We start from the raw sequence: 13642 nt of genomic DNA, 5'->3' as shown, positions 1-13642 counted from the left end.
GGGCTTTTAAATGATGTAATGAGCTTGATTAATATGGTACCCTGTCAAACTCTACTTACACATTAAAACACAATAATAATAATACTGTATATAATCGTGTAACACTCACAGGGACCAATGCTTCACTGCTCATAATACTCACTGTACATGTTTATACTCAAGTACCATTTTCAATGCAGGAGTGCAAGTGAAGTGTTTTTGCAATGTGGGATTGCTACAGCAATTTACTGTTGCGCTTCAACAAAGTTGGGTTGGGATCATAGACTCTAGGTTGGAATTCAGAAGACTGAGACTGATAGACCACACTGGATCCTACCATTTCCCATAATGCATATGGATCTTCATTACAGCCTTTGTCCCTCACGCCGTCACACCTCTACAGCCCAATCTGTGATGATCCTGATGATGGGAGGTTTTCACAGGCGGTTGCCTCCAGCACTGACAGCTGTATTATATTTTGCACAGAGCACCAGAAACCAACCAATACTCCTACACCAGAAAACTATCAGCCTTTTTCTCTGGAGTCATCTGATGAAACACAACTTTATTTAGCAAAATGCACAATGAGAACATAACATAGGCTGCCTATAACACAGATCCGTTCTACACAAGGCCACCAGAGGGTTTACTAATGCAGGACCCAGCTAATATACTACTTTAGTGGTGCAAAATTAAAAATTATCAAATGACCCAATACAACAATAACAAAACTGCCCCACTGTAAACAAAATACACTTTAAATTGTGTTTCTTGGTGCAAAATCTAATCAATATCTGTCTGTCTGCATGTCGTAAAAGTATCATTTCACAATAAGTCAGAATTCAACTTTATGTATGTGCTATGCCACTAAAAAGCTCAATTACCAACATCAAAGGCTCAGCCTCATTTCATGATGAAAAAAACACAATATAAAACTAAAACAAGAGTCATAATAATCCACCTGTATATTTACATTCATTAGAATATACAAAGATTATTTTCAGTAGTAGACCACTCGTAGTGTAGACTCCTCCTTTCCAAGCTGCATGTTACAGTACACAAACATTAAAGTTTGTAGGATCATGCATCAGGGAAGTGCAGTGTTTAAGAGTACATCGACAGTGCACCTTTACAGCAGCGAATTCATCATGTAGTGTTCGTCTGGTCACAGCGTTGTCTACTGTGTCATAACATCTCTGAATCAACACAGAGATTCGTACAAAAAAAGTAAATTTTTCCCTGTTTCACACACACGTGCACACAGACACGCACACACACACACACACACACACACACACACACACACACACACACACACACACACACACACACACACTTAAGTGCATTCAGATGTTGGTTTGCCTCCAGTAGTTATCATCAGAAGTGATCCAGTGTAATGCTCTTTTCTCTCGCTGTGTTCTTATAAGTTACATTTTTGAATGTCGACGTTGAGCTTTTGAACAGAGGGTTGGTCCCCTGGAGAGAGACAAAGAAAAAACACCAATTAACATTGAGAATCCCTTTGAATTAAAAAAGATCAAACAACAGATCATTACAATGTTGTCACCAGAACATAAAGGATAGGATATTCTATCATTTGTATTGTCAACGACCAAAACCAACCATTTGTTCGTCCTTCCCTAAATACCAGCCTGTATTTTCTATTGTTCCCATTGAAAAGATAAAGGAGGTCAGAAATACACACTTTTATTCCAAAAGTGTAATTCATTTCTTAAATCAGCTGTAATTAGCACCCATTACATATAAAAAGAAGTAAACAGCGCTTTTGTTGGTGACTACTTTTTGCTGTGATAAGGTGAAAGGCAATCACGTTTAGGGATTAACTTTAAAACCCTTTGTGTCTGATTTCTGCAATTTTGAGTCAAAATTCTTACTTCTTCTAAGAGTAATAAATCTGAACGCTCAGACTTTAGATTCGGTGTGATTTGCACTCTCTTGGATATCATTATCTCCGGTTTAATTGGGGTTAAACGTCTAGTCTTGCTTTGAAATCATAGAAAACCAACACTCCTTACAACTCCAGAACTTGCCTAAGAATCCTCATGCTTTTACGTTTTCTTCCGTCTTAATGTAATCCAGTGATAGTTGTCTCTACACCCATGGGTGTATAGCAAACAGGAACTGATAATAGCTAATTCGGCATACTTTTAATGGTGCTTATTTGCCAAAATGTAAACAATTATGAGCCAAAGAAAAAAACTGAAAAGTTGTAGCCTACAGCTTCCTAAATGCCTACATGGCAACATGATACTTCCTGTTTACATCTCTCAAAGCATTATGGGAACTGTAGTTCCAAAACATTCGGTTAGCATGATTATGCACCAAAATCCAAGTAAGACAAATAATAATGAGGGGAAAAAATACATGAATATATTTAGAGTAGATGGGTGTTGGAGGGGCACGTTTGTTTTTGAAAAACAATGGAAGTTTATGGCACAGAGGAATAAACTACATCTCACTTTGGCTTCTCACTCAGACTTGTGATTTGGATTAATTCATTGTCGGTTTCTGTGTTTTCATGGGATTTGTTGACAATATGGAAAATATTAATATCACCAGACATATCTTACCGTCTGCCATTTTGCCTTTGCCCTCTCAGCCTCAAACTTGGCTACCTCTTTGCGGTCGTGGACCGACACCAGCACCTTCCACACAGCCAGCAGGATCAGGCCGATGCACACGATGGAAAGGGAGACGCCCAGGATAATCATGGGGATGTTGGGAGGCTCGGGGCAACCTGGCACGGGACAGAGGACACCATGAGCCTCACACCAGGACTCCCCATTTTTCCATCTGTGTCATCTGTTTCCTACATTAATGTAATGCTTACCGTACATCTGGAGATCGTATGCAATGGTCCCCGTCTCACCTCCTACCACACCGAACGAGATCCAGCACTCATTCTCCATCATCAGCGTGCATTGCATAGAAGGGCTCTTGTCATAATCTGAGGGGAAATGTGAACATGCATATCCATAAGGAAGGCATGAATCCATCGTATATCATCTTCCCATTCGACATTGTGCCGAGAATGTAAAAGGATACACTCGCCTCTGTTGTGCTGTCAGTGTGATTTCCATATCAAAGACTACAATCTGGTGTGTGTGGACCGCGCCATTGTATTTCACATCTGAAGCCTGAAAATCCTCTGTGATAATCAGATATACCTCTCAGCTTGCACAAGTATGGCGGGTTTAAAATAATCTCTTCTATAAAGGAAGACGGGGTCCTTTGGCCATTCACATGCACTACAATAGCTCTGCCTGTACGACAAGGTAAATAATATGTTCTCCATTGTCCGGTGCTGCCTGAATGGACATGGATGGTGTTGTGTTAGAGAGAAGGGGGGTACAGGCTCCAAAAAGACACCCGAGTCGATGCAGGTCAGCATTCCTCCAAATCTCTGACCCATGGGGGAACTTAGCATGCCCCTATGTTGATACCACTATCAAAAACACAAACTCCAGCAACAACAAGCATTTACAGCACACCTAAGTGATTGGACTAAAAGGGCTGACGGTGCATTTACACCACGCAAATGTTGGTGCACATTCTGTAAAGAGTGTTGTTCTTTAATTCAAAAAAGAACAAGGCTTCTAATTTGATCTTTATTTGATATATTTTTCAAAATCACATAATTAATTTTCTTCCAGGTATCCACTGATTTCATTTGACGCAACTGTGATATGAATGTATCAACTAGCACATGAAATAGAAATCCTTCAGAGAGGATTTTGTGACCTTGTTGGCTGTCAACTGTTGTATCAATGCCAGGGACTGTTTTGAAAATTCCTCCTTGTTAATCTCTTCCATAAAAACCCTGACAAACGACTTTTGCTGCCAAGAGAGCGAAGCAATTCTCAGATACTGTCTGTTATCAACAAGCCTGGACGACCAACATTGAGCAAACATGGGCACTCTTTTGTTTAATAACAATGACTTGTTGCTGGCTTCAGTTTCAAATTCCCACGAGCCCTTGGAGGCACCAACACACAAGCATAATAATAATTTAAAAAAGAAAAAAACGCCAACACCCAAACGGCATTAGATATTTATGTTACATGAAGGGAACCAAATATTCCCTGTGAAGCAAGTCTCAAATATCATAGCCGGGTTGATTTTCCCTTTGTACTGACATGACCTGCTTGGTGAGGTATCAAGTCAATCTAAAAACATACGGTACGCTTTGTAGAGATGTAAGTACTTCATTTGAACACTTGAATCCTTGAACACATTATCAAACCTTCTCCAGAAATTCTTAATTTGACAATTGTTATATATTCTAGACAAGAGCTGGGACATAATTCCATATTAACGTTTATTAAATTTCATCGATCATTGGACCTTGTCGTGTGATTTGGGTTTTTCCAACTTGAGGATTCAGAGCAAGCTCCAATTCAAATTAGACCAAATTGGTGATTAAAGTTTGACAGTGACGGATGCAAAGCCTTTGTTCTTGTGTAATGCATAACAGCCCAGCTGTTTGATTTCACAAGCATTAACACATTGTGAAATACACATTTTAACCATATTATACTGCCCTCGCACGAGCGATAAGATACGTACAGAAGAGAAGCATCATTTTTAGGGTAGCGGTCGGTGGATCTCAGATGCAGAACCTGGTGGATTGTGGAGTCCTTTACCTGCTGTTGTGTTGATGGAAATTTTAGGGACGCTGCACATTTGATCACACAACTCGGCATCGTCCTTATCCTGCAGATGGCACGCTACACAGCTCCTGGTGTCAAAACAAGAAGGGAAAAACAAAAGGTCACGTTTTCCCGAGAGATAATACCGACAGTTTAATGAGTCCTCAATCACTGACACAGTAAGTACAAAGAAATCACAGTGTCGGTCACTTATCACAGTTTTCCCAAGGCTTCGCTCGCTCTCTATCACCCTTCTCCCTGTAACAGTGGTATCAAATAGCACTAGGCCCTGACAGCTGCTTTATAATGGCGCAAGGAAATCTCTTAGTGCTGTGTTGTGTGGTGGCCGTCTTTTGATGTCACATGGAAGGTGTAGACACATGTGAACAAGGGGACCAGAACCCGATAGGCCTGTACTCCGGCAGAGCAGACGGATCGTGTGGCGCAGGGAGACAACATCTTCCATCTCCAAATAAAGACACAACACTCACAGAGGAAAGAGCTGATGGCACCGACGTGTTCTCACCTTGCAGAGCTGCAGGCGTCTCCGCATGTCGGGCACTTCTCACACCTGTCCCCAGACGCTCCAGGTACGGAGCAGACGCAGTGGCCGCACTCGCATCTCCCCCGCCCGCTGCAGAGAGCGCCATCCTCTGACGCGCAGGCCTCGGTGCCGGTGCTACAGTTACAATACGCCCCCGTCCAGCCGCTTTCGCAGCGACACTCCCCGCAGTCACAAACCCCGTGGCCTACAAAAAAACACAGAAATTGTTGAAGCGCGCAACGGGCTCGACACTCATGAGCAGGCGCGTAAATGCGTCATGCGTAATTGCTCACCTCCGCAGAGCTCCCCGCGGGAGCGAACACAGGAGTAATTGTCACACTCGCAGTAAAGTCCGTAGATGCGTCCGAAGCTGGATGGGTGGCACGCGCACTGTCCGCAGTAGCACTGACCCTGGCCGCTGCATATCTCTGACTCATTGTTGGCGAGGCAGTTGCTCAACAAAGCGCTTTCCGAATTGCATTCGCACTCCGCTCCCAGGAAGCCCGGCTGGCACACACACACGCCGCACTGGAAAGCCCCTTGGCCCTCGACGCACTGGCTGCTGTTTGCTTCGGGAGGCTGCCGGCAGTCACACGAGCAAAGAGACTCCAGTTCCACCTCCAGACTGTCCTGTAAACCCACCGGTTTCAGGGAGAAGTGCCGAGGTCCCGACACGCACCCTGGGAGCTCCACGGACACGTTGAACACGACCTGAGGAGCAGAGAGGAACTAACAGTTAATTCATCATAGGAGGTTTTGCCAGTGTAACCAAGTACACTGTAATAAAAAGCCATGTGGTTTAACTTGAAAACCTAAGTTCAATTGCTGCCTTAAACTTTCAAGTAGAGTCAAATTGGATTTACAATTAGCTACAAATGATGTTTAGTTCATGTTAGCTTTGGATTGCTCTCTGTAAGTTAACATGACTATGTTACATGTTCATTCAACTAAGCAATGCAAGTTAAAAAAATACAACTTATCATCATGCATTCTGTTCACTTGACCAAATATGTACTTTCAACTTAGCAATGCAAGTTATGCATTGTATGCATAACTATGCATGTTATGCAGTTATGCCATAAATTACTTATTCCTTCCTAGGGCTCCACTGTTGTCCAACATGTATCAAAAACACACCAATGAGCCACACTGCTGGGTGACACATTCCTTCATTGTGAAGATGAGGGCACTGTTTTAAAATCAATCCCACATACCATCCTTGCCAGAAATACGCACACAATGTGTATTCACTGATTCACCTCTGAAAATCTTCCCTAACAAATGCATCATCTAGAAGAATAGATGATGCATTTGTTAGGGAAGATTGAGTGACTTTTACTAAAAACTACATTGCCCAGCTGTTTAAGAAACCAGAGATTCTATTTTTAGCCTGGTTTGCTTGGACTGCTTTACGATTATGTTATTTATATATTTTACTGGTAGCTTAATTTACTTTAGCATTTTTATTTATTCAATTTTATTTGGTATTTACATTTCATTACATCTTATATGCTATTTTTAGGGTGTGTCAAAGTATTTTCCTGTTTCTATCTTTCTACATTTCTTAACACTCTTATCAGCTTGCCAGTCACCTGTAAAGCACTTTGAACTGCACTGGCTTATATGAAAGGTGCTCCACGAATACAAAACAAAAGAGCAGATTAGAGCAAAAACAACTCACTGTCTCTCCAGGTTTGATGTTGGAGCAGCATTTTTGATCAGGGAGGACAACCCCATTTGGGCAAATGGCTGTAAAAGACATCTGGAGCTCCTCTGTGTCTCCAAGGACCTCCAGTTCGATCTCCGAACGCAGTTCCTGGGAACAGCACAAATATATTTCAGCACCTTGGATGGAAACACAATCGGCAGCGCTGGTCTCAACACAGTCAGCATACTGACTTCTATTATCATGAAGTGGGCTTTGAGTGGAATTACACTTCCACCCTGCGCTGACCTGTAGCGTGCAGTAACAATTCAAATGCACCTATCTCGCTCTCTCTTTTTGGGTGAGTCATCCTCCCAGGTGTGCTGAGCCGCTACACAAAAGCACCTGAGGAAAGGGAGAGAGCTAACCTCAGCCGGAGGAGAGACTGTGTTTGACTGACTAATGAACTCTGTGACGGACTGTCTGGGTTCTAACAGAGGGGAAATTGTGTGTTTCCTGTAGGCCTTTAATTGTATACTGCGCCCTCAGGGTTGCTAAGTAAGGGAGAAAACACAGGCACGTTTGTGGGATACACCCAATTGAAGATGGATTAAAGTAAAGAAAAAACTATTCAAAAGACTTTACTGTTATTGAGTAAATATGTTGCAGGGTACTTAAAGCTGGGTGGCTAACATGTCTATCCACTGAGCTGCAAACATGAATCCAAATTGCAGGCAAGTGTAAATCCCTCTGTTTGTTAAGAACCTCAACTTTTTTCAGTCAGTGTGATGAAAAAGGACTCCCCTCTTCAGAGAATGAAGGCGGGTGTAAACGACATAACTGATGAATTAATTAGAGGACGTGCCGCCAGAGTCCCCTCCGCCAAGGGGGGATTGAGCAGAAAGAGAGTGCAAGAAGTAGTCAGAGAGAAAAAGAGAGAGAGAGGGGGGAAGAAAGAGCAAGTCAGGAGGGACAGGAGATCAAACAGCTGGGACAAGCAGAGACTTGCGGTAAACATGCTGATGCAAAGCAGCGGCTGCATGGAGGGGAAGAAAAACGTAAAAGAATTAAAGGAGAACAGCAAGAGAGTGAGAATGAATTGAGATGCCAGAGATACCGACTGCTGGCGGTGAAAAAAGAAGAAGAAGATGTACAGAGCATGCTTTATGCTCATTTATGTGTGTTTCTGCTTGAAACATTTACATGTCAAATGACTGGATTTGATTAACTCCAGATCACTAAGACTGTTTTATTCACTTTGTATGCCGTTACAATCAGTTCCAGGATGTTCCGCGAATCTCCCGCCAGGACTCCAACGGTCGCACCAGGTATGACATTTGCATAGTTCTGGAAGAAAAACAAACAAAACAACAGATAAACATTAAAGTCTCCGTGAGAAATGTGGGCAGACTTTGGCTCGTGGCCCCGAAAGCAAAGCTCAGAAAAAGAGGGCTAGTTAGAACAGGTTGAATGAGAATGTAGCCCCATGAATAAATATGTTGCCCTCAGTAAACATCATGCTCTCTCACACACACACGCACACACACACACACACACACACACACACACACACACACACACACACACACACACACACACACTTGCCTCTTTCAGTTCTCTAATTTGGGACCTGGAAATGAACATAGTGTTACCTTATAGTTGTGTTTTTGTCCTTCGGTCACAGCAAATATCAGCAAGATGTTGTTCTCCACCACCTTATCAATCAGCTGACCAAGAGTTGGATACTCCTGGAAGAAGCATGATGAAATGTTAGAAGTGAATGTGCTTTAAGGCCGGGACGATGAGGTAATATTGGCTTTAAATGAAATAAAAGGTTTAAAAAAATCTATTACAACTTAATGCAAAAGATGAAACCCCAAAAAGTAATCTGTGCCTCTGTGGACGTACCTGCACTGTGGACATGGAGTATTCGTTGTTGCCGTCCAGGTGACACTGTCCATCGTTGGGAACCACGATGCCGGCCATCTTACTGTCCATCCCAAAGTGCGAGTCAGCATCACTCACAAACACCAGCAAACGCATGGAATCCTTCCTCCAGCCTATCTTGTCCTTTCAGGAGACACATTGGGTTGTTCATCTTCCTTTTCACATCATCAACTGACATCGCGGTTCATATCTTTTCGATATTTAAAATCCAAACCTTACCCCACAAACAGCTGCCTGCATGACGGCGTCAAAGCCGCACTCTGGCAGGTCAATATTTGCAGAGACCCGCTGCTTTGCGATTATCTCGTTGAACTTGTCGGTGCTGCTCGTCAGAGACAAGACGTGTTTGTAGCCAAACGTTGGCAGGCAGGTTGAGGCTACGCTGCTGCAGCACAGCAGAAGAAAAAGAAAAAAGCTTCCATCAGATACCAAATGACTGAAATTTCGAGAATGAGAAAAGAGGATGTTGTTGAAGGTCATATTTGAATAACCGTTGTATACCTGCAGGGGTTGGCCAGCTCTTCCTCTGTGATTCGGATGAAGGGCAGGACGGGTTTCTCCACAAAGGAGCCAAAGCCCATTCGGAATTTACTGGTGAGGTTGGCCATCTCTTTCGATAAAGAGGACCCTAAGTCTTTGATCATCGCCAGATCGTCGATCATGGATGCCGAGAGGTCCATCAGGTAGTAGATGTCTACAGGATAGTCCTCCGTGTGTTGAATTTTGACCTGGAAAGTCACCGGACTGCCTGTTCAACAACAAAACCAACACCTTATTTTCTCGTCTGAAAACGAGGAAAAAGCACATTGAATCAAATGAGCCGCGTACCAGGTCGCAGCTCCAGTGTCATTTTCTGTGGGGAGATCTGAGTGCTGTTGACGTTGCCTGTCTTCTTCCCGAGTGGTCGATCCTGCAGGATCTGGCCTTTGGAAACAGGGAACTCCAGCTGGTCCCGGGCACATCCCCTTTCTAGTAAGATATCCAGCGTGTCACATCTTTCGCTGACTGAAAACCAGTCTGTGAAATTCTGAACGGTGAAGGAAAGAGTCACATGTCATGCTGTTTGCGGATGGATGACTGAGACTGTTTTATGGTAGGCCATAAAATATTCGTTTTATAATCAGGTGCAAAATCCAAATAAGCAATGACATTCTGCTCTTCTATGCCCAGACACCATGTATTTAAAACCTTTTTTTTTTTTTTTAAAGCATCATGACCATCTGCTTATATGTTGTGTTGTCATACATGCACCCATGGCTGCTTACCTCCTGTGTGCACCAGGCACAGTGAGAGCTGAGCTGCAGGCAATCATCACAGGTCACAGCGCTGCCAGCTGAACATGATCCTGCAGCATCAACACATGCATCTTGTCAACGCTGACCAGAGGTCTTTTAAAAAGTGTGTAAGTCATTCATTGATCCAAATGATCCCAACCCAAAAAAATTAAGAAATAATACATTTATTAGCATATCTATACGCATATGTCTAACATGTATACATAATAATACATCTGTAATAAAGTGCAGTTAAAATTAAATAAAAAAGTTTAAAAAAAAATCTATATAAAAAGAGGCCTTTCACAATAAACACCAGTCATAAATGCCAACACGCCATGTATGGTCTTGCTCTGGAGTAATTGTTCCTCTTTGTTTGCGCATTATAAACGTGTAGCCCTTGATGTTCTGTGCTTACCCTCCACGGTGTTGATCCAGTACCGAAAAATCAGGCTCAGCAGTATAAGCCCCATTGGTCCGTGAAGTTACTGGTGATGAGGAAACAGAAGAAGAATACTTCAAGTTGTCTCATACTCACAGGAGTGCAACATATCCAGCGGCATGCCTCCTCTGCTCAGCCGAAACTATACAGAGCGCAGCGCTGGCGTCCCGCACTACCTGGAGAGAGGAGGAGGCTGCCTCTACCTGCGCTGCCTTTTATATGCACTTCCGTCCAGGTGAGAAAGCGAGGCGGGCGCGAGGAGAGATCAGAGCCCATGTGCGGACATGCTGGCCGCTCACTGGTTTGATAATGAACCAGGTGGGTTTCCACCGCATTTTGTCACGTAGTGAGGAAGAATACGTGACAAATACAAGGAATAACTTTCCAGATTCATATTTTACATTACAATTACTGTATACAAGTTTTAAAACCGGTGGTTCTCATCTTACAAACAAGCAGTGTGTAGTTGGCCTCTCAGATGAGCTATTAGTAGTTCACCTGAATTGGCGTTTGACTTTTTAAACTTTACTTGTTTTAATCCTTGTTTGATTGAAATAAGAGCTTTATGCTCAAAGAGGTCAAATCTTTCAATATTTATAGGAAAAAAGAGTGACCTTTTGGAGGTGCCTGATTATATATATATATATTGATGACATTTCTTTCTGCAGAATAATATTCAGACAGACAGACAGATATGTCATAGGCTTGATGTAGGCTTCACTCTAATAAAATGGCTTAATCATTGAACTCTGGCCAAAGAAGAATCATTTAAACCTGGCTGCATAAAAGCATAAAAGACAGGCCGTGCCATAAGCAAATATACAGCCATATACCCCAATGACCCAGACACCATAACAGAAGATATGTTAATCTTTAACGACACAAGAACATGAATCATTGTCTCACAAGAATGTTTTCAACTTGGTGCTTGAGTCACGACAAAACCAAGCATGCTGGCCTATCACAAGATATGAAATATGAGCATGAGTGTGTGCATGTGTTGTGCACGATAGGGGGAGGAGGGAGCTAGGTGTTGAATCATTGACAGCTGCAGTGCAAATATCACTGCTTGTCCCAACTCAGAGGAATCTCACAATTCAGCACCACACCCTTCTGGATCGGGGTGAGTCCCATCTGTCACCCCAAACCAAACCCCACCTCCACGCCTCTTATACTAATTCCCCTCACCCCCTTTTCTCCTCCTTTCTTCCTTCAGTGACAACCCTTTCTCTGCAGCTCTCTGTACTTTGATCCACCTTAACCATAGCCTTCTTGAAGTGTTGGTCTGTGAAATTGTCATTTTATGTTTGACTCTTTTGGCTTAGTTCTCCTCTCCTCTCCTCTCCTCTTCTCTTCTCTTCTCTTCTCTCCTCTCCTCATCCCTCCTCTTCTCCTCTCTTCTCTCCTCTTCCCTCCTCTTCTCCTCTCCTCTCTCCTCTCCTCTTCTCTTCTCTTCTCCTCTCCCCTCTTCTCCTCCCCTCTTCTCTCCTCTCCTCCTCTTCTCTCCTCTCCTCCTCTCCTCTCCTTCCCTTGCTTATCATTCATTTCTGAATTTCTCAAGAAATATCTCATTATGACGCAATCAAACACCATTTTTCTCTCCTTTATTTTAGGTGATTTTCTGGCGTGTGTGAAAGGATGATCTAGCGGGTTATGGGGGCTTTGGGTGTAAAAATGTGTCAGAGTTGCACCATGCTGTTCATTCACATTTCAACCTGACTAATCTAAATTTAAAACCTGTTTCCTTTCAGAAATGAAAGAAAGTCTGACAGTGGACAGTTTGAAACACGATACGATTTTCAAAGGGTATCAGTCTCATTAGAAATTCAGCAATCCACAAATTACTCTCCCACATACCTCTCTCTCGGCACCACACATTTGCTATGCATAGAAATGGAGGTACACATCAACCCTGCAATAAGCCAACTCACCTTCAGGGGCGTCCTCTGATATCATGCTGTCTCGCCTCAGTCGGTCTTCCTTGTCATCAAGTGAAAAATGGAGAGAAACGGAGGAGCATCACGCCAGTACATTCAGTCCCATTGTATCCCGGCAGTCGTCAGAGTAACAGTAAACCTATTGTAACGGCGCCCTTTATGAAGCATGGTGCGAGGGTGACCCTGCTGCCCATGCTCCTTGGCTCATGTGTGCTTTTGTGTGTGTGTGTCTCTGGAAGTGGGCGAGTATGTGTGCATGCATACTGGGGTCATGTGTGGGTGTTTGCACAAGCTCCAACTTGCCTGTGAGTGTGTGTGTGTGTGTGTGTGCGTGCACACGGGGGGGGGGGGGGGGGAGGCTGTGATGATAATGAGTGACAGTAACAACTGCTGGCAGTGAGACCTCCACAGGAGCCAGTTTCTTTATTAAGAGACGACTTGACTGATGTGATAGTGTTGCGCTCTAGAGGCGAAAGCTGAACTGCCGCACAACTCTCCTGACTCAAAGTAATGGTCTTTGTGATTAGTTTGAATTGTGTGTGTGTGTGTGTGTGTGTGTGTGCGTGCATGTGTGCACATGTTTGCTCAAGTTCAATTACTTCCTGCAGTGAGGAGGAGGAAGCCGAGAAAGGGAGCGCCAGGGCTGTGATACAGCCTCCTTCGTACAGAGGTATGACTGGAATGCAGGTGTATATGAGAGTTGAACAAAAATAATAGAGCTATGGCCTACACTATAAAACAATTGAACATTACACAACACTGAAATCACAATATTTGTGCCAGAGGGATTTATAGTTGTTGCAACAGGCAACGCTCTCTATCCTCAGCCCCTTGGGTTGGACAAAAAAAGAGTCTACAGCATGCTAGTGGTTCTGTGATGCTGTGCTTAAGCTAGATGCTAACATTATGTTTATCATGTTCACCGTCTTAGTTTAGTGTGTCACGGTGCAAACATTTGCTAATCAGCACCTAAAGTACAGGTGAGGCGGATGGGAATGTCAATAGTTTTGTGATAAACCAATAACTTTGGACAAAATTAAATTCTGATCAGATGATGGTGCACGTTTAAAAGTCGTGACGTTACTACAACGTAATAGTTATGGGTACCATGAATGTAGGTACCACATTTCACAGCAGTCCGCCTTGTTGTAGAGATGTTAATTAAGAACACAAAAGTCAACCTTGAGGTGTCGCTAGAGAAAAA

The 13642-nt window shown here is 43.2% G+C and overlaps 1 protein-coding gene across 1 annotated transcript; it reads right to left on the bottom strand.

The window, feature by feature from the left end:
* Positions 1 to 529: 529 nt before the first annotated feature.
* Positions 530 to 12548, bottom strand: itgb6 (integrin, beta 6). The gene is made up of 16 exons (XM_079216707.1): positions 12433 to 12548; positions 10478 to 10547; positions 10051 to 10130; positions 9614 to 9812; positions 9287 to 9533; positions 9005 to 9170; positions 8747 to 8908; positions 8491 to 8586; positions 8096 to 8185; positions 6875 to 7009; positions 5487 to 5904; positions 5176 to 5398; positions 4644 to 4738; positions 2831 to 2947; positions 2571 to 2737; positions 530 to 1455 (listed from the first exon to the last, which is right to left on the bottom strand). Exons 2-16 carry the CDS (start codon positions 10530 to 10532, stop codon positions 1357 to 1359), a joined length of 2349 nt encoding a protein of 782 aa, XP_079072833.1. The 5' UTR covers positions 10533 to 10547; positions 12433 to 12548; the 3' UTR covers positions 530 to 1356.
* Between the last annotated feature and the right edge of the window lie 1094 nt (positions 12549 to 13642).

Source organism: Taurulus bubalis (genome assembly GCF_910589615.1).
Source record: "Taurulus bubalis genome assembly, chromosome: 4".
NCBI classification, from domain to species: domain Eukaryota; kingdom Metazoa; phylum Chordata; class Actinopteri; order Perciformes; family Cottidae; genus Taurulus; species Taurulus bubalis.
This window is presented reverse-complemented; position numbering and strand designations above follow the sequence as displayed.